Genomic DNA, 21,564 nt, shown 5'->3' with positions numbered 1-21,564 from the left:
CGCGGAAGTGGAAGAAGACAATAGAATAGGAAGGACAAGAGACCTCTTCCAGAAAATTAGAAACATTGGAGGTAAATTCCAGGCCAAAATGGGTATGATCAAAAACAAAGATGGCAAGGACCTAACAGAAGAAGAAGAGATCAAGAAAAGGTGGCAAGAATATACGGAAGACCTGTATAGGAAGGATAACAATATCAGGGATAGCTTTGACGGTGTGGTCAGTGAGCTAGAGCCAGACATCCTGAAGAGTGAGGTTGAGTGGGCCTTAAGAAGCATTGCTAATAACAAGGCAGCAGGAGACGACAGCATCCCAGCTGAACTGTTCAAAATCTTGCAAGATGATGCTGTCAAGGTAATGCATGCTATATGCCAGCAAATTTGGAAAACACAAGAATGGCCATCAGATTGGAAAAAATCAACTTATATCCCCATACCAAAAAAGGGAAACACTAAAGAATGTTCAAAGTATCGAACAGTGGCACTCATCTCACATGCCAGTAAGGTAATGCTCAAGATCCTGCAAGGTAGACTTCAGCAGTTCATGGAGCGAGAATTGCCAGATGTACAAGCTGGGTTTAGAAAAGGCAGAGGAACTAGGGACCAAATTGCCAATATCCACTGGATAATGGAAAAAGCCAGGGAGTTTCAGAAAAACATCTATTTCTGTTTTATTGACTATTCTAAAGCCTTTGACTGTGTGGACCATAACAAATTGTGGCAAGTTCTTAGTGGTATGGGGATACCAAGTCATCTTGTGTGCCTCCTGAAGAATCTGTATAACGACCAAGTAGCAACAGTAAGAACAGACCACGGAACAACGGACTGATTTAAGATTGGGAAAGGAGTATGGCAGGGCTGTATCCTCTCACCCTACCTATTCAACTTGTACGCAGAACACATCATGCGACGTGCTGGGCTTGAGGAATCCAAGGCTGGAGTTAAAATCGCTGGAAGAAACATTAACAATCTCAGATATGCAGATGATACCACTTTGATGGCTGAAAGCGAAGAGGAACTGAGGAGCCTTATGATGAAGGTGAAAGAAGAAAGTGCAAAAGCTGGTTTGCAGCTAAACCTCAAAAAAACCAAGATTATGGCAACCAGCTTGATTGATAACTGGCAGATAGAGGGAGAAAATGTAGAAGCAGTGAAAGACTTTGTATTCCTAGGTGCGAAGATTACTGCAGATGCTGACTGCAGTCAGGAAATCAGTCGCTTAATCCTTGGGAGAAGAGCAATGACAAATCTCGATAAAATAGTTAAGAGCAGAGACATCACACTGACAACAAAGGCCCACATAGTTAAAGCAATGGTGTTCCCTGTAGTAACGTATGGCTGCGAGAGCTGGACCATAAGGAAGGCTGAGCGAAGGAAGATCGATGCTTTTGAACTGTGGTGTTGGAGGAAAATCCTGAGAGTGCCCTGGACTGCAAGAAGATCCAACCAGTCCATCCTCCAGGAAATAAAGCCAGACTGCTCACTTGAGGGAATGATATTAAAGGCAAAACGGAAGTACTTTGGCCACATCATGAGAAGACAGGACACCCTGGAGAAGATGCTGATGCTGGGGAGAGTGGAGGGCAAAAGGAAGAGGGGCCGACCAAGGGCAAGGTGGATGGATGATATTCTAGAGGTGACGGACTCGTCCCTGAGGGAGCTGGGGGTGTTGACGACCGACAGGAAGCTCTGGCGTGGGCTGGTCCATGAAGTCACAAAGAGTCGGAAGCGACTAAACGAATAAACAACAAACATAAAAAGTCCCATCCTTCTCTTTGATAACACAAGGATTTCTTGGTGCTAGAGGTACGTGTTCTGGCTAGATCCTGGAATCCGTCTGTCGTCTTCTATTGGTCCTTTTTCACAATTAGTGTTGAAAGCCTTCTTGGACCTAATGCCATTAAATGGGAGAAAGTCAACCATCCTACTTTTTAAATTAACATCTCTTCAGAAGGTCATTTAAATGCCATCTACCTCACCTGTGGTGATCAGAAAGAACCTCCAAGCAACCAGCAAGTGCAGTCTGCTTAAAGAAAGGGTGAGCTAGTTTTTTCCTCTCTTTCCCTGTATCTTTTCTTTCCCCATTAAAAAAAAAAATCTAGGCAGTTGCTAATGCATGCTGTGTAAAAATACAATTAGGTTTATGTGTCAGAGTATGCGCTAATGTGATTTATTTGCATGTATAGGTAGTCCTCGCTTAATGACCATAACTGGGACCATAATTTTGGTTGCTAAGCAAGGCAGTCATTAAACAAATCCAACCCAATTTTACAACCATTTTTGCAGCGGTTGTTAAATGAATCACCATGGTCATTAAACTAACCGGTCGGAGGAGATGGGCGGTGACAAATTTGATAAATAAATAAACAAACAAACAAACAAACAAACAAACCCTCATGGTTGTTAAGCAAATCATGTGGTTCCCCACTGATTTTGTTTGCTGGAAGCTGGCTGGGAAGGTTGCAAATGGCGATCATGTGACCACCGGACGCTGCAATGGTCATAAATGCGAACCAGTTGCCAAGTGCCCAAATCATAATCACATGACTGTGGGGATGCTGCGATGGTTGTAAGTGCAAGGACTGGTCGCAAGTCAGTTTTAGTACCGTCATAAGTCTGAACCATCACTAAACAACTGGTCATTAAGTGAGGACTACCTGTAGCTTAAGTTCAGTGCATAAATCCAGACAGTGTGTTCATGCTTATTCTTTATACTGATCATTTTAGAATTACCTGCAACCTGTTGGACATTAATATCTTATGAACCAGCTTTCATAAGATATTAATCTTATGAAAAGATTAATAAGATGTTGATCCTGCACTTCAATCTTCTCTGCTTGTCTAAAAGATTTACTTTTCATGTCTCTACATCATTTGCCTCCTACCGGTTAGACCAGTGTTTCTCAACCTTAGCAACTTTAAGATGGGTGGACTTCAACTGGCTGGGGAATTCTGGGAGTTGAAGTCCACACATCTTAAAGTTGCTAAGGTTGAGAAACACTGGGTTAGACTGATATTCTTAGGGTTTTCTGCATCTCCTTCCTCTTTCAGCTTCCTCTTTTCCAGCTCTGAGCTGAGCACACACAACCTGCTCTTTGCTGTAGACAGACTTCACCAACTATCACCATGTTATTTCCTAAATGAAGCTTAACTCCTTTGGAGCAATCATCAGCTTCAAGAAGACTTCCTTTTCAAAGCTGAGCTCTTAAGCTGAACGCTTCTTTCTCTTTCTCTCTGCATCCCTCCTGTTCTCTAAAGGCCTGGGCTAGCCCACACGAACTCACCTCTGGCTTGACGAGGGTTGGGATGTGACATCCTGAAGATCTTTGTTTCGTGTTTCAGGGAGGAAGAAGCAGAGGATTCCACCGATCAGCGCTGAACTCCCAAACAAGGACATGGGAATAGCAGGGTGATATTTGGCTAGCAGGCCAACTAACGGGGCAATGATGCCCGCAATCCGGGCAGACATGGAACACAAGCCTAGGCTGGATTGTCTGGTGGAAAAAATAGAATAAAGGACATCGTGTCTCAGAGTGACTCAACCTTACCAGTGGAAAGTTTTCAGATTAGAAGAAATGAGAACCACCATTACCTAGTTTGAATACATCGTCTCCATTCACCAAATTGCTTCTTTCGTGCTGCAGGATACAGGAAGGATCACCCGGTGGCCTACTTTCCATTTCCATTCTGCTGTTGTTAGGTATATATAATAGGGTTGAAGCTGGGACAACCAAGGGTCACTCCCTTTGGGGCTGTCTGTGCTAACGACCCACAGGATTGTTTCCAGCGGCTCAGCAAAGTTTTGTGCGTTTTGATATATAAATATATAAATAATGTTAAATTCTTGCCTGTTGCTCATGTCTCTCTCCTGCTACTTTTTGCTTGCCATTTTACCTCAATTTTGCCAGTTAACTGTTTTGATTTGCTGACATTAAGCTCTATTTTTGCTAGGGTTGCTGAATGTGCTTGCTCTGATCTGGATAGAGGGATTGATTGGGAGCCTGCAGGGTGCAAACTAAGCTGGAAATTGTGGTTAATCCTTTTCCAACTACCAACAGAGATATTTTTTGGAGAGAGTATTTGCTGCAAGAGCTCAACAAGGCAAAATTCATACTGGGACAAACCTATAAGCATTCTTGAAATTAATTCAATTAAAATTAATTAAAATAAAATACATTTCATTAATTAAAGATTGGGCTTAGTTTTTAGTTATTTGGCTACTGAAAAGATCGTGTTAAGAAACACCTGCTTTTCTTGTAGCTGGAATTTTGTTGTCTGTCCAGGTCACCATTAAGATAGCCAGCAGGCTACATCAGAGAAATAAATCAACAAACATTTGTGGCATTGCACCAGAATTAGAGGAATCAAGAATATTTGGCCACTGGCATTTGAGGCTTATTTATAACAGCCTTATTAGGTTTATAGCTGGCTAGGGAATTCAGGGAATTGAAGTCCATGCATGCTGGCTAGGGAATTCTGAGAATTGAAGCCCACACATTTTTAAGTAGCCAAGGTTGAGAAACACCGGTCTATAAGGATGCTTTTACAAATACTTTTGTTTTTGTTTTTGTTTTATGAGTAACAATTGCTTCGTCAACACTGTGAAGCCCCCAAATTCCATACAGGTCTTTAGATTAGAGCCATAAATACTTCTGATAGATTCTCATCCTGCCCAGAGAATTTAAAACCACAGATAATATTCCCCTTTGTCTGTAAAGCAAGATGGGAAATGTAAAGCAAGTCTTAGGGCATTAAATCGTTCGATAAGGACATTCAGTAATGTCTTCTTTAAATAAAGAAATGACTCAAAAATATGGAAACAGGACAAAAATATGGAAACCTGACATGAACATCATTATGATCACATCCCAAAATCATATGAGCCTGGGGAATTTTGGGAGTTGAAGTCCACGCGTCTTAAAATTGCCAAGTTTGAAAAACACTCCTAGAGATTATAGATTGTATTTTATATTTATATATTGCACTTATTTTAATGTTGAGGGGGGTTGGTTTATTGCCCAGAGACACACTGTTTGAGCTAGGTGGCCTTATAAATGGAGTTAGTAAGTAAATACATATAAATACATAAATAAGATTTCACCTGACAATTGTGGGGAATATCTCTGCAGAAAACAGGTAAGTGGTTGAAAAGGAGGCTCCCAGGGCAGACTTGCCAATCACCGCTAGCACTGTTACAATCACAGGGAAAGCTGAGGAAAAAAATGAAGTTGGGAATCAGAAAATCAAGGAACAGAAAATTAAGCTCAGAAGTTTCAGAATAATTGGAAGCTTCAAAGCTGGGATCTAGGTTCACACAAATCCATAGGTGGTTCCTGATGACCCTTTCAGGAGAAAGTTTTAGCCCCTTATAGAGTTCCTGCACTAATCAGTGGGGCTGAGCCACTAATGAGATGCCACCAAGGGAAGACTAGACAATTGGACTACATAAACCAGGAGTTTGGGTCAGTAGCTGCATCAGGCCACCACCCACTTCCCTCTTCTCCTCATGTTGATACAGTATTAAAATCAAGGCTTCCAGTCTACCCTAGGTTCATTGGAAATGGGCCATAAACTGTGGTTAAACATAACCATCGTTTGTTAACATAAGCCAATTCCCCATCATATCTCATGTTCTCCATCCTGGGCAACCTCCGCATTTGTGGACTTCCAGAATTCTTAGCAGGGCCCATGCAGGCTGGAGAATATTGGGAGCTGAAGTCCACTAAGCTATATGGTGCCTGGATTGGAGAGGGTTGACTACATAGTTTGAAGCCAGCATCTTGAAGGATGCTAAAATAAAACCTGTGAACATCACAGAAATTATGACACATTTGATGTGGAAATAAATCTCCACTGTGTTGGAAAGAAAAGTTAGGGATTACTCATAAGACAACTGGTTGGACAACTGGTGTAGGCCCGAGGGCACAATCCATCAATATCTTCTCACCACAGGAGGTGTTCTGGAAGACAGTTCTTCCTTAGCTCCATATTTAGCATCAGAAAATAGAGCCCTACTGAGGTTAGCCTGCCAACCTAGCAGTTCGAAAACATGCAAATAGGTACCGCTTCAGCGGGCGGGTAACGGCGTCCCTTTAGTCATGCCGGCCACATGACCACAGAGGAAGTGTCTATGGACAAACGCCAGCTCTTCGGCTTTGAAACGGAGACGAGCACCGCCGCCTAGAGTCAGACACAACTGGACTTAATGTCAACCTGGTGAAGTTAGGCTCACACGAAATGGTCCATCATGAGAAAGCCCTGAACATGAGGTTCAAGGGACATACATTAATGGATACTCTGTGCCTCTCTGATTTCTGTCTTCTCTGCTAATCTCTCCTGGCACTTTCTCTTTTGCTCTTTATCCCTGCAATGGTTCTCTTTTCCCCAAATATTTAGCAATCAGCAGCCCCTCTGCTGAGTTTTTTTCTAATATGGACCACAAAACATGGAGGCCTTGTCAGCTGTAGGCCCATCTTGATCAAGCTCTGTGGTCAAGCCCTGACTGGCCTGAGCTTTTCCATGCAACCAGAAAGGAGCTGCCCTTTCTCCCGTGGAGACCATGGTGGAACTCTCAGCCTGCAGGAATCCTCCATTCATGGTTTAGCATGGCAGGCAAGCATAACCATGACAGCACAGCTTCATGCAAAAGTGAAAACAATCTCTGTAATGGTTCAGCTCAAAAAGATGGAACTTCTTCACAATCCTACCACGTGGGGAGATTTCTCAGACAACCTTTTACCGAATTGGCCAAGCTGCCTATTTAGGACCCACCAAACTCAATATGGCTTTCTAGTCATGAAGAAAGGGCCTCCAAGGGTTTTGATGCAGCTCTTGCTAAGATCAGGCTCGAATTATCCGACTTCAGACACATTATGTGAAGACCCAGCTCTCTAGAAAAGTCTGCTAAGAAAGGTGGAAGGAAAGAGAAAAATGGGACATCCAGCAGCAAAGTGGACTGACTCGCTTACAGTGGCAATGAGAGCACATTTGGAAGACCTGAAGGACCAGGTTAGGGACAGATCATCATGGAGAAAATCCATCCATGTGGTCTCCAGGAGTCTAAAACAACTTGACAGCACATAACAATCAATCCTGCTAAGACTAGGCCATCCACAGTCTTTTGACCTCCCACGGTTGCCTTGCTATTTGGCTTCCCAAATATTCTCTGTACCTTTGGGGACAACTGGAATGAGCACACACATGATGCCCCCCAGGAGAAGCCAAGCTGCTTGGCACTTCTTCCGACCGATCCATTGGAGCAGAAAGATGCAGGAGAAGAGAGACGGTATTTCAACTGCTCCAAAGATGAGTTGGGTCAAGTAGATGTCCAAGCCGAAATCCCCAACATGAAGACTCACTCCATAATACACAAAACTGTCCACAAACCTGAGGACCAAACCAGAAGATCCTGATTTGTCTTGCAGTTCTTTTCAAATAATTTCCATTTCTAGCTCCCTCTCTGTCTACTGCAGTGATGGAAAAAGTTTTGGCAATAAGGAACAGAGCAGGGAAGCAGTGATATCACTGAAGGTGAGCCAAAAACTTGGGATCAAAGGAAGATTGCAATCGAGGGGTGTCAACCTTACCAGAGAATTAATACACTTCTTTTAGGCTTGATTTTGTTTAGAAATACAGGTAGTCCTCGACTTACGACCGTTCGTTTAACAATGGTCCAAAGTTACGATGGCCTCAGAATGGGTACTTTACGGCCTGTAAAGCACTTCTGAGCATCGCAAAACGTTGCACCCCCCCCTCCCCCTGTGGTTACATGTTCACATTTTGGGCACTTGGCGACTGGCTCATGTTTATGACTGGTTGCAGTGTCCCGCGGTCACGATCGTGTTTTGCGACATTTTTTGCTGTTTTCCAGCACAAAATGCCCATTGGGGAAGCTGGATTCACTTAATTACTGCAGTGATTCACTTAATGACCAGTGATTCACTTATAGGCTGTCATAAATATGGTCATAAAATCAGGTCCGGTCACATAGTGACTTGGCTTATGACTGCAACGACTTACGATGGAAATCCCAGTCCCAATTGTGGTTGTAAGTCGAGGACTACCAGTAGTGGAAAACTGAAAAGGTGGGACTGGCCACCAATTTTCAGTGATGTGATCCTTTAGGGTGCTGGGGAACATACAAATTAAGCCAAGGGTTATATGCAAGGTGTGTGCTTCTGAGAAGTTATAGCCGTTTCGCACATTACATTAAAAATACATCTGCTTTGTGGAGTTTTTTTTAATGCTATTTGACAAATTAAAGTGATTTGGAAGACATACCACACCCAAGCCATGATTAAAGTCACATTCCTTAGATGCTGCTTCTTGAAAAGATCTAGGATATTTCCAGATTCCACCTTCTCTTCCGGAGCCAACTTGAACGAGTGCAAAATAAAAGGCAAAACGTCAGCCAGACTTCATGGTTACTGTCCTGTTGTGTCCTCTTAACTGTAATCTTGCCTTAGGCATCCCCTCCCTCCCTCCCTCCCTCCCTCTGTTGCAGCGCAAGCAAGCGAATCAGAAACCGTCTCCTTTTCATTCCCAGTCCAGATGTTTGTTTGAAATAACCCCCGCTTCCAGAAAACGGCATTTCCCCCTTTATTCGTTTTAGTCGTACACCTTCCAGATGAAAAGACAGCTTTTGAGGGGGGGTTTGTAAGGCTAGGCTGAAGCTGCCATAACCTAAAAATGAAGCAGGTACATAGGCAGAGAGGATAAAAACCAATACTTTTGTCCAAAACATCCCTTCAGGGAGATAGAGAAGTTAAGGATCAAAGGAGAAAGGTCCAAAGGAGGGGAAAAAAAATAGAAGTTATCGTTCTCATAGAAGAGGATCTCTGTAGATCAGGGTTGAACCGTGGAGTCCTTGGTGCTCTCTGAGCTTTGCTGTTTGCTCACAGATGTTTTATTGCCCAATTAGGTGACATCATCAGTGCCAGGGAGGGTGGGCTTTGCTGCCTGTTTATATAGGGCGGCCTGCCCTGCCCTGCCCTGCCCTGCCCGTGTTGGTGGGGGTGTGGTTTTCTCCTTGGTAATTCCTCGGTCAGGGTATTGTTTTCCGCTTGATTGTTTGCCTGCTTGATTGTTTGTCTGGCGTGGATCCCTGCTTGCCTGGGTGTTGGCTGCTGGAGGGGATGCATTCTGGTCTTTTCTTTTCCTTCTTAGCTTTCTGTTGTGTCCTTTGAATGGTGTGTAAATGTGTGTAAACGTGTGTGAATGGTGTGTGAGTGGTGTGTAAATGGTGTAAATGTGTGTAAATATAGTGTGTGAATGCGTGTAAATTGTATAAATGTGTGTAAATGGTGTGTAGATGTGTGTAATCATAGAGGTAAACCACATTTGCACACCATTCAAAAGAGACAATAAAAAAGCTAAGAAGGAAACAAAAAGGCCAGAACGCATCCTCTCCGGCAGCTGACACCCAGATAAGCAGGGATTGACGCCAGACAAACAATCAAGCAGAAAGCAAGACCCCAATCAAGGAACCACCAAGGAGAGAACAACACCCTCGCCAACACGGGAAGGGCAAGCTACTGGATATAAACAGGGGGCAAACCCCACACTCACTAGCACTGATGATGTCCCCTAGTTGGGTCATGAAACGTCTGCAAGCCAACAGGCAAGCTCAGAGAGCACCAAGGTCTCCACAGAAGTTATAGTATTGGAAAGGAGGAATAAAGCCAATCATATTCTCCATCTTTTCAAAGCGTTCTAGCCTAAGAATTGCCCCAAGAGGAGTAATAAACAAAATTGTGCATCTGGCACCTGGTTGAGGACTTCCTCGGGGATGGTTCGTTTGTTGATAGATGCAGCTTTCTGGAGGATTTCTTTGGCCTCTTTGATTTTGCCCTTGGTTGCCAGCCACCGAGCAGAACTGGGAAGGACCCTGCAGCATGCAACAGTTAAAAACATAAATTGGAACTGGAAAAGGAATTGGGGGAGGCGGGCAACAGAGCAGTTTCCTTTGAGAGTTTGACTAGGCTGAGAACAATCAACTCTCTTAGCAAATATCAAACTGACCTGAATCAAGAACAGAGATCAAATCCCAGGATCAGGTTTTGGATGCCCCAAAAGTGGAGACGTAAATTCCTTCCAGCCTAAGTGCAGAACATCATTGAGCTAAAGCCTATACTTTAAATATAATTTTCGGTGTGCATGCCAGGCCTTAACGAACACTGCGTACCACCCAGGACAGCGCATCTCTAGCTTTTAAAACCTCATTTTTCCATATTCTCCCTTCCACACACACACACAAAGCCCAGAATCCAGTGGCCTGTATTTTCTGCACAGGAGAAAATTTGCTTGTGCTGGTAGATGTACTCAATTCTTCCAGGTAAACCAGGAAATTTATTTAAATTTCTATAGAAATGTTTTAAACCAGATAACCAGGTCCTGAATGGCATCACACAACACTTTTCCTTCACAGTTCTGCTTCTGAGATTTCCCAGAGCATTAACCGCACACTTCTAGGTTGAACCTCAGAGCCATGATGACGAGAAACCTGCACAATGCAAGGGACAAAATTAAAAATCTGAGATTTTGTAAGCTAGCCACCTTGGGAACCTTACCGAAAGGTGAGGAGTAGCTCTTTAAAATAAAGCCAGTAACAAATGAAACAGTGAAGCCCATTGCAGTCAATTGTATCCCCAAATATAGTGTTCCCCAGATTATCTAGCCAGCTGAGCATCACTCTATTTGCACACAGAAACTTACCAAATGTAGAAAAAGAGGGCTAATGCGGGGGCCGAGCCTGCTATCTGAAAGAGCCGCCAGCCACGGATAAAGTACGCCAAGCCAGCCAGAGCCATTTGACCCAGCGCATTGGCACAATGGGTAGTGATCAGCGCTTGTGGACGGTAAGACGGGCCCACCCACTCCGAACCTAAAAAGATTTGGAGAACTCAGATCTCTTTTAAAATGCAAAGGCCTTCACCCTTCTCCATCAGCTACAGTTTCCATTCAGAAATCCACTCCTTTCCCTACCCTGTTCATTGGATAGATGGGTCATTTTACCTGCCCGCAATGCATCAAGCTCCGCCACCGAGCACCTCTATATTTCTCACGGGAAGCCCCAGTGTGGTCTAAACCCTTTTATGGCACCCCAGGGATCCCCCACCCCAAATACAATCATTGGAAGCCAGTGGCACAGCTCCTCGAAGTTTTGAGAGGAGAAGTATACAGAGGCCTTCCTGAAATCTCAACAATCGTGTTAAGGTAGCTTGAAAAAGTAAAGGGGAAAACATCTAAAAACAAAATTAAGGGAATTTAATTTTTTAAAAATCCAGGTCCTCCCTTTGGGCATCTCTGCCTGCCCACTGTGATGTTTGCTCTCCCCAAACTTCCTAACTGTGGCTCCCGGCAGGAACAGCCGCAGTTCACACATGCAAATATGGTTTGGGTTTTGTAGTCTATCCTGGAACAAACCACAACAGTGTTACAACGTGGGTACGTTATCTCAGCTTCAGCCTTCTCAAGATGAAGAATCCTCAGTGCATTTGTCCTCTGTGAATTTATCCAATCCCCCTTCAAAGCCACTCAGTTGCTGGTCCTCACCATATCCTGTGGTAGCAAATTCCACAGGCTATGTGTGAAGAAAAGCTTTCTTTGATATGTTCTAAATCTCCTTCCAAGAACTGGCCTGCTAGAGCAAGCCAAGGCCCATCTTAATCCAGCCTTTTATTTCTCACAGTGGCCAACTGGATGCCTCTGAGATGCTTGCAAGCCAGAGATGGAGATGCAACCCCTTCTGCTGTTGTTGTCTTAGAACTGAGGTTTGGAGACAGGCTGCCCCAACCTGGAGGAGGCATGGAATCTTCAGTACTGATAGCCCTTCACAGACCTGTCCTCCAAGAACTTACCCAATCCCATTTTAAAGCCATCCCAGTAGTGTCCAACACTACATCTTGTGGTAATGAATTCTACCAGCTGTGTGTTCTGTAAAGAATGTATTTATTCCGTCTGTTCTCAAACTCCTTCCAATAAGAATATAAGAACAGTCCCACCTTACTCCTCCATTTTGCTTCTCATAGGAGCCAACTGGATGCCTCTCAGATGCTAACAAACAAGAGATGGAGATACTTTCTTGCCCTAGCTACCTTTTACAACTAGGATTTGGAGATAGGCAGTCTCCAGCTTGGAAGTAACATGGAGTCTTCAAGACTCATAGCTCATGATAGTCTTGTCCTCCATGAATTTATTCAACCCCCCTTGAAAGGTCTCCAGGTTGGTGGCCATAGCCACGGCCACGTCTTGTGGTCATGATTCCAAAGATTAAACCCCTTACGCTTGTACAACTGTTGTCCTCATCTTTCTTTCCAATATACTACCCAACTTTACCCGTAGAAGGTTAAGTTATTCTACCGTGACACTTTTCAGCATAAACTTGAGCTAATAATTATAATTAATATCAATGTAATGATTATACAATGTAGAGATTTTGGGGGGGGGGGAGGGCGTGATCTCCTTAGATGCTGAAGTTTGAGCTTCTAGGACTTACTCAAGGCTGCCATGCTGATGCTGATCCCAGCAAAAGCAGCACCCACGAAGAATCTGAGCGCAATGTAGATGTAGAAATTGGGTGCCAAACCAGCCCCAATGCCAAAGGATCCCATGATGAGGAGCGTAAGCAGGATGGTCAACCGACTTCCAATCCTGGAGAAGAAAATGCAACGCACTAGAGGAAGACGTAATTATAATGATCAGAATGAAAACCCACATTTCAAAAATCCAGGGGCTCTTTTTCCTAGAGAAAGATAGGCTGGGTTTGTGCAGCACGCAAGGGTAGACAGGGGAGCCTGCAGGGAAAAGGCCAAAAAAATCAAGATGGTAGCCAGAATGATTGATCAGAGCCCTGCCCTCAGGATGCATGTGAAAAAGGGTGGGGCTGTAATCCCATGGATGTGGCCGCCAACTTGATTTTTTTGAGCCCTTCCCTGTGAACACCCCTGAGGGTAGGCTAAAATAGGATTGCAACACTGGGATTCAGAAAGTTGGGTGCACCCAGAAGTGCCCTTAACGTGATCTGCAGAATGTATTAATGTCCTGAGTTTGGCAGAGTGTACATTTTGAGCCTAGCAGTTGTTAACTCAAATTTGGTGAGTTGTGTGAATCTGGTCTTAGTGTTGCAAAGGAGAGACCTGGAATGCCTTTCCCCATAGAAAACCACAGGCTGATTTCTGAGACACACAAGTGTGCATAAGTAGGTAAAGGTTTCCCTTGACATTAAGTCCAGTCATGTCCGACTCTAGGGGGCGGTGCTCATCTCCGTTTCAAAGCCGAAGAGCCGGTGTTTGTCCGTAGACACTTCCTCTGTGGTCATGTGGCTGGCGTGACTACACGGAATGCCATTACCTGCCTGCCGGAGCGGTACCTATTAATCAACTCACATTTGCATGTTTTCGAACTGCTAGGTTGGCAGGAGCTGGGACTAGCAACCGGAGCTCACCCCATCACGCGGATTCGAACTGCCAACCTTCCGATCGGCAATCTCAGCAGCTTAGCGGTTTAACCCGCAGCGCCACTGCATCCCTGGTGCATAAGTAAGGGTTATGTATTTCAAGAATTGTATACATATGTGTTTATCTCTTGAAATCCTAGATTCCCTTTGTGTAAGTTATGCCAATTCTAGTTTTTCAATATGAGAAAAAGGAAATGTATTAAATACATGGGGAGAAATGGTATTTCATCAATTCCACTGAAATGCAATTAAATCAACCCTTGGTGTTGAAGAAGACTCCTTAGAATACCGTGGACGGCCAAGAAAGCAAACAAATGGATCCTAGAACAAACCAGGGTTCTCCCTTGAGATACAAATGACCAGGCTCAAATTATCAAATTTGGGACATGTTATGTAAAGACCCAGTTCTCTTGAGAAGTCCATCATGCTGGAAAGTTGGAAGGAAAGAGAAGAAGAGGACAACCAGCAACAAAGTGGATGGACTCAGTTATAGCAGTAATGGGTGCACAGCTGGAAGTCCTAAAGGACCAGGCTGGGGATGGATAATCCAGAAGTGCAGCACACGGAAAAAAGCAGGCATTGATTGCAAGCCCAGCTGCCTTCTTGACCTTTCTGACCCCCTTTGACCCCTGCACAAACTGCTAAACCACCTCATCAACCACCAGCAGCACACTCTTCTTTTCAGCTGCTGTGTGAAATATCTACCTGGCCTTTACCTGTCACTCAGTGGGCCGAAGACCAGTGCTCCAACCAGAAGACCACCCATGTAAATGGATTGGGAGAAGTCGTTTAAGTCTTTTCGGTCACAGACCAAATTAAACTAAAGGAGAAAAAGATAAATGCCTTTTCATTTAACCTCCTGATGGCACTATTTTGGTTCCCGCGTGACTCTTGCCTTATTTAGCCTCATGTTTTTACCTGTGAGCTGATAAACCACACCTTGTGGAATACTTATGACAGCCATTTCCACTACAAACAGGTAAGAGTAGCCAAATGCTTGGCTTTCTTGAAGAGAAACTTTCCAGAAGCATTGTTTGAGTCAATTGCCCCACCAGATTCTTTCTGAATCTACTGTATTTGGATTTCCATTGCAAGATTTCCATAGCCAGCATGACTGTTGGCTAGAAATTCTGGGAATTGTAGGCCAAACTCACTAGCAAGGTGGACAAGCTAAAAACACTCAGCTCTTCTCCATTTGTCCAGGAGATCATGTGAGCTTAAAATGTGCATACAATGCATCCCGGGAATGCCTGTGATGTCTGTGACATCCTTGGCTGACAAGTCAGCTTCCCATGGTGCGGGGACTTGTGAAAACGCAGACCATTGTTCCTGTGTGTAAGAAAGAGAGACGCCTGGGTCCCTCCAGATGTATGGACTTCAACTCTCAGAATGGCCCTGCTGGCTGGGGAATTCTGGGAATGAAAGCCACATATTTGGAGGGTGCCTGGGTTAGGGAAGGCTATGCTAAACCATAATGCATTTGTTCATGTTGGTGTGTGGACTCACACATAATGGTTTATTCCATAAACCACAGCTAAACTACTCACGTCTTAGCACGATGTGTGAATCAGGGAAGAGAGAAAGAACATCTCCTAAACTAGGGTCACCATGAAGTCCTATTTTAGACTCATACTACTGACGAAAGTACATAAATTATCTACTTTCAGTACGGAGAACCTTTCTCTTTAAATCCTAGTACTGTACAGCAAAACCTTGATTTTATGGACCCTTATTTAACAGACTTCAGATACCACAGACCAGATTTCCATCTGGACATCCTGCTAAAATAATGGATAGCTGTCGCATACCAAGTAGTCTGGATGAAGCAGTTAAATTTATGTTAATTCTACCTTAATTTTACATCCTTCAGGGCAGATCTGTCAGTTATAGGGTGACCACATGACACAAATCAATGCAAATTATATAACTTGCACCATTGGCATAACAACAGCTTTATGCAATGGGGGTAAATCACCCCCAATTGGTCCGTTAAATTGAGGTTTCACGGTAATTGGATCTATAATTGTAGATTTGTAGCCTACATTTCCCAGTAGGCATCACCAGTGGGCACAATGACCAAGGCTGCTGGGGGTTATAGCTCAACAACATCTGGAGATGTTGATGAACCACTGAGCCATCAGCTTTAGAAAGCTACAGGCATTAAACAATTATATTTTTCTACTAAATTTAACATCAAAGTGTTCTCAAGTGATCAAATGGCCTGTGATGCACAACATCCAGACTACAAGAAAATGCCATGTGGTTATCACCTCTGTGCTTTGCATCTTGTTCGAAGATACCACTGATTTTTTTTTCCATAGGCCCCTCAACTCCATCTCATTTCATGCCTAGATGATTATTCTAGGAGTAACAGGTAAGCTGCACCAATTTCAACAACTGTTTTGAAGGGGACAGTGCAATTTCTATGGTGCACAACCAATAACCATTTCAAAATGGAATCATTTTGAACTCAAAGGAATGCAGATTATATATACACACCTCTGTTATCAGTGTTGGCGCGAGGTCTGAAGGATATACCCATCCTTGTTGACACTTCTCAGTAGAATTGAGCCCATATTTTATTATCGATTCAATATCTTCTTCCACTGGACTGAACCTCCAGCATTCATCCAGAGAACCATCTGGTTTCCTAGGAATGGTAAAATTCAGCTCCTGTTCCATGGTTAGGTTCGGGCTAATTGCCTGGATCCAGCTGGTATTGCAACGGTGAGGCACATCCATACTGATGAAGACTTGGCCAAACATGTGAAACGGGGTTAAGAAATTTGGGATGCAGATGAGCACCACCAACCATTTCTGGAACCTCCCATATTCTCCAACCACCTTCAAGATATCTCCAAATCCTGACATTAAGTGATCTTCAACAGCTGGACTAAATTGTTGTCACACTGAAGGCCTGAAATTAATATTTAAACAAAATCAGGACAGAGGATAAAGTAATAGTTAACTGAGTTTTGGTCAGGTTAAGGTCTAACGACACTGCTTCTGAGTGCCACTAAGAAGGATTTCTGAGAATCAGGGTGCTCCTTGGAGAAGTCACACAGCTGATAACACACTTCAGAGCAGCAACTTCCTGGCACTGATGGTTTCTACTGGCTTCAGTGTATGGGACACTTGAAGTCATGAGACAAAACTCAAGAGAGAAGCCAAAGAATGTTGATTCTTTTGTAGTGAAGACTTAGCAAAAGGAATCATAAGCACTTCAAGAGAGTAAAGCAAGAAAACAATGCCCAGTGGAGCAGCTAGCAAGCTTTCATCCCACACCCCACATTTCTAAGTTCTAAGCCATGGTTTCAATCTAAGCCCACCCCAATATAGGCATACTCTTACCCACTTTAGAACACAGCTGGGGCAGGGGGTTCAGAAATTGAGAAAAAATGTGACATCTCTCGGTGTTGGCTTCTCTTTAGTTAAAATCGCTGGAAGAAACATTAACAGTCTCAGATATGCAGATGATACCACTTTGATGGCTGAAAGCGAAGAGGAACTGAGGAGCCTTATGATGAAGGTGAAAGAAGAAAGTGCAAAAGCTGGCTTGCAGCTAAACCTCAAAAAAACCAAGATTATGGCAACCAGCTTGATTGATCACTGGCAAATAGAGGGAGAAAACGTAGAGGCAGTGAAAGACTTTGTATTTCTGGGTGCAAAGATTACTGCAGATGCTGACTGCAGTCAGGAAATCAGAAGACACTTAATCCTTGGGAGAAGAGCAATGACAAATCTCGATAAAATAGTTAAGAGCAGAGACATCACACTGACAACAAAGGTCCGCATAGTTAAAGCAACGGTGTTCCCCGTAGCAACATATGGCTGCGAGAGCTGGACCATAAGGAAGGCTGAGCGAAGGAAGATCGATGCTTTTGAACTGTGGTGTTGGAGGAAAATTCTGAGAGTGCCTTGGACTGCAAGAAGATCCAACCAGTCCATCCTCCAGGAAATAAAGCCAGACTGCTCACTTGAGGGAATGATATTAAAGGCAAAACTGAAATACTTTGGCCACTTAATGAGAAGACAGGACACCCTGGAGAAGATGCTGATGCTAGGGAGAGTGGAGGGCAAAAGGAAGAGGGGCTGACCAAGGGCAAGGTGGATGGATGATATTCTAGAGGTGACGGACTCGTCCCTGGGGGAGCTGGGGGTGTTGACGACCGACAGGAAGCTCTGGCGTGGGCTGGTCCATGAAGTCACGAAGAGTCGGAAGCGACTAAATGAATAAACAACAATATCTTCCACACTTGCTGTGAGTAATACACCAAGTCAGGCCTGTTCAAGCTGTCCCTTTTCAGGCTGATGCAACAGCAAAATTGCTAACGAGTTATCTTCTTAAACATGGTCTTCTGACTTCTTCGTATCCTCTAATAAATCTATGGAATCTTAGCTACCACACAAGCCGTGAGCACTTCTGAAAACCTAGCCCTCGCTTATGCTTCTGTGACTCAGCTTTCTCCAGCCTGGCATCCTCAGGAGCTGATGAATTAAATTGTTATAAATCTCAATCAGATTGTCAAGGGATTCTGGGACTTGTATTCCAACCAAGGAATGGAGGAGATACCTTGAGGAGACCAGGATGAGAAGAACCCTTGTGTCCATCACTGCTTGATGTTAGCTTTAACATGGCTAAAACCAAAAAAAGAAGGCACTGGTTTCACACATTGCAGTTTCTTGTGGGTTTAATGGATTGTTGGAACTCAAACATTGTGGCTTGTTAAACCTGTTTGGGAACTAGTCTCGTGTCCAGGAGTACATGTCCCCCACTCCATTATTAGTGCATTCCAGTCATTTAGATATCCTTTTCTCAAGCCCCCTTGAACTTTTAGCATCAAGGATCATGCTGGGCCAGTAGATCAGTTCCCTTGGAAATGCAAAGTTAGGAAGTTCACTTGGAAAGAACAAACAGAACCTTCAGCACTGATACTTATTTCTTTACTGTATTCAAGTTTTTGCAGCCTGGAACTTTCTGTCCTAGCAGAAGATCCTCCAGAATAGTGAGGAAACAGATTTTTTTGTACAAAGCAGTAATGCAACATCAAGCAGATTATCTGTCACCATGGCAAATGGTGGTTCTTCTCCCATCCATGCTGTTAGCTGACATGCTTAGGAGTTCAAAGCCCATGCAGATGTTTGCATGGAGATTTGTTCCACAGACATTACTGGCCCAGTCTTCCCTTACATATTTTACATAAACTTGCTTAGGAAGAAGCCCCATAGTCTCATGAACCAGCTTGATTCATGGTAGGACAGAGCTAAGTAAACAGCCTGGATCAAAAATTAATTTAAATTAAATAAATAATTACTTCTTAAAATAACTGGCTATAGAGCTGACCTCTGTCTGCATGCATCAAATACTGTCTCTTTTCCACATGAAACACTCTCCCACACAAATGTACATATGTAGGCACAGACATACATGCACACTTTCCCATTCTCCTTTTTCAAGAGAAGAATGGGGGGAGGAAGGAGAGAAAGAAAAGGGAAGGGAAGGGAAGGGAAGGGAAGGGAAGGGAAGGGAAGGGAAGGGAGGAAGGAGAGAGAGACAGAAGCCCCCTTTAGGTGTCACAGAAAGGGTTAAATTCACCAGGCAAACAGCCACTCCCAAGCCACAGTTACTTATATTATACTGTTTCCTTTGTTTTCAAGCCCTTTTTTGTTCTTGAAGGTAGGAGTTCCCTCCTCCCAGTTTGCAGGTAATGTTCCAACTTTATAGTAATGCAGTGTATACGTTCTGACTTCATGAGTCAAAGGCAAAATTGTTTTATCGATTGTACAAGAAATGAACCTTTCCACATCTCTGAGCCTAGCTCCTTCCTCCTCTCACAATTTGCATGTGGGCAAAGATCTGCCAGTAAAATGCCTGCCTGAACCCAGTGCAATGGGCCAACAGTTGAGTAGGAAGCCAGGCTGAGTTTCAGTCCTCCTCCTTCACAGGTGTCATCCCCACCTGTTAGTTCTTGTCTACCTGAAGGAGATTGGAAATCTCTCCCAATTTTCACCTTTTACTTCTGTCTTCTAGGGCTGTTGAAAAATAATAGCAGCTATTCAAAGTCTCTAGCTGCTGTGCTAACAGTTGCCTGTAATTTGAGGATCTTCCCCTTCAAATCCAGAAGGTTAAAGTGGGGTTTTTTATCAGCTATAACACATTGCCGCCTTCCTTTCCCGTGATTGATCAAGAATGCAACCATGTGATTGCATTCGACTTGTTCTCCATGTGATTCAGGATCCTGATTTTCCAAGATAGAAATCATCTTTAGCTCTGCTCCCTCTGAATTGAGTCCCGCCCCATCGGGACAGTTTCAGGTTGGGCAAGGCTGTTTTAAAGGATGTCACAATGCTGCAACGGAGCTCTATCTTAGGAGGAAGAAACAAATCGTCCTTCAAACAGTGCCAGAGAGCAAGGAGTAAAACAGATGGGGGCTGCATCACATGAGACATGCGAGTTGCACATTTGACAGGGTATCTACACAAAACAGGATTAACCCGGTTAGGAAACTTAAGATGACATGTTGAAAAGACCCAAATGCCCATAAACTGTACAAGACAGGTCAGAAACAGCAACTAAATCAAACAAGGATAGAAAGGAATCTGTTTCACCTGCATTTGAAAGGAAATGTATCTAATTTGGCATTATAGAACAGATGAATGAATGGAAACATCACTTGAAAGATGCAATAATCCAAATTTTGCATTTCAGTTGGATGGATGGATGGATGGATGGATGGATGGATGGATGGATGGATGGATGGATGCATGGATGGATGGATGGATGGATGGATGGATGGATGCATGGATGGATGCATGGATGGATGGATGGATGCATGGATGGATGGATGGATGGATGGATGGATGGATGGATGGATGGATGGATGCATGGATGGATGGATGGATGGATGCATGGATGGATGCATGGATGCATGGATGGATGGATGCATGGATGCATGGATGCATGGATGGATGCATGGATGGATGCATGGATGGATGGATGGATGGATGGATGGATGGATGGATGGATGCATGGATGGATGGATGGATGGATGGATGGATGCATGGATGGATGCATGGATGGGTGGATGGATGGATGGATGGATGCATGCATGGATGGATGGATGCATGGATGCATGGATGCATGGATGGATGCATGGATGGATGCATGGATGGATGGATGGATGGATGCATGGATGGATGGATGGATGGATGCATGGATGCATGGATGGATGGATGGATGGATGGATGCATGGATGGATGGATGGATGGATGGATGCATGGATGGATGGATGGATGGATGGATGCATGGATGGATGGATGGATGGATGGATGGATGGATGCATGGATGCATGGATGCATGGATGGATGGATGGATGCATGGATGGATGGATGGATGGATGCATGCATGCATGCATGGATGCATGGATGCATGGATGGATGCATGGATGCATGGATGCATGGATGGATGCATGGATGCATGGATGGATGCATGGATGGATGGATGGATGCATGGATGGATGGATGGATGGATGCATGGATGGATGGATGGATGGATGGATGGATGGATGCATGGATGCATGGATGCATGGATGGATGCATGGATGCATGGATGCATGGATGGATGGATGGATGGATGGATGGATGATCAGAAAGGTCTGTGCAAAAATACACATATTCTTGAAAGCAACATACAAAATCCATCACAGAAAATTGCTGCAAAGTGTACATTGGGCAGCATTCTAAACAAAACTCCATATATTTGGAGAAATGTGGACCAAGATGGATACAAATAGTTTGGTTTTTTTTTAAATGAAGTTTTCAAGAAACGAATCTTGCCATACCTGCAGAAATGAGAAACTAAGAAGAAAATGTGACATATTTGCAAAAATGAGAAACTGAAGTTGATCGATTCATCAGTCCTAGACAAAATGCTACGGAAGTCAATTCATGAAATCACTTTCTCACTATCCCCACAAAGAAATACTGTGAAGAGGCCAGGCATAACCCCCTAAGAAACTTGCCTCACAATCCACACAATGTTATTACTGTTTCAAGCTCAGTACCTCCTCATTACTATATCTGAGCTTTCTGCAAAACATTCCCTGAGTCCC

At 43.8% G+C, this 21,564-nt stretch overlaps 1 protein-coding gene across 2 annotated transcripts; it reads right to left on the bottom strand.

The window, feature by feature from the left end:
- Positions 1 to 1,756: 1,756 nt before the first annotated feature.
- SLC22A13 (solute carrier family 22 member 13) lies at positions 1,757 to 16,881 on the bottom strand. Of its 2 annotated transcripts, none has more exons than XM_063303307.1 (11): positions 16,805 to 16,881; positions 15,953 to 16,370; positions 14,170 to 14,273; positions 12,494 to 12,648; positions 10,711 to 10,879; positions 9,763 to 9,883; positions 8,278 to 8,372; positions 7,169 to 7,383; positions 5,099 to 5,207; positions 3,282 to 3,491; positions 1,757 to 1,888 (listed from the first exon to the last, which is right to left on the bottom strand). In XM_063303307.1, the coding sequence occupies exons 2-11, from the start codon at positions 16,322 to 16,324 to the stop codon at positions 1,798 to 1,800; spliced, it is 1,641 nt and encodes a 546-aa protein (XP_063159377.1). In that variant the 5' UTR covers positions 16,325 to 16,370; positions 16,805 to 16,881; the 3' UTR covers positions 1,757 to 1,797. The 2 variants fall into 2 exon arrangements, with proteins under 2 accessions (XP_063159377.1, XP_063159376.1); XM_063303306.1 differs by having other exon boundaries at positions 16,809 to 16,875.
- Between the last annotated feature and the right edge of the window lie 4,683 nt (positions 16,882 to 21,564).

Source organism: Candoia aspera, chromosome 4, assembly GCF_035149785.1.
Source record: "Candoia aspera isolate rCanAsp1 chromosome 4, rCanAsp1.hap2, whole genome shotgun sequence".
NCBI classification, from domain to species: domain Eukaryota; kingdom Metazoa; phylum Chordata; class Lepidosauria; order Squamata; family Boidae; genus Candoia; species Candoia aspera.
Note: the sequence above shows the minus strand (reverse complement) of the source record. Positions and strands in the feature narration are given on the sequence as shown.

Excerpts from the sequence above, each read along its gene's own strand:
- SLC22A13 (XM_063303307.1), bottom strand. The coding sequence starts at position 16,324 with ATGTCAGGATTTGGAGATATCTTGAAGGTGGTTGGAGAATATGGGAGG. Across the intron at positions 9,884-10,710 it reads GCCCTCTTTTTCTACATTTG|GGTCCTTCCCAGTTCTGCTC; the intron begins GTAAGTTTCTGT and ends TGCATGCTGCAG. Across the intron at positions 3,492-5,098 it reads ATATTCCCCACAATTGTCAG|ACAATCCAGCCTAGGCTTGT; the intron begins GTGAAATCTTAT and ends TTTTTCCACCAG.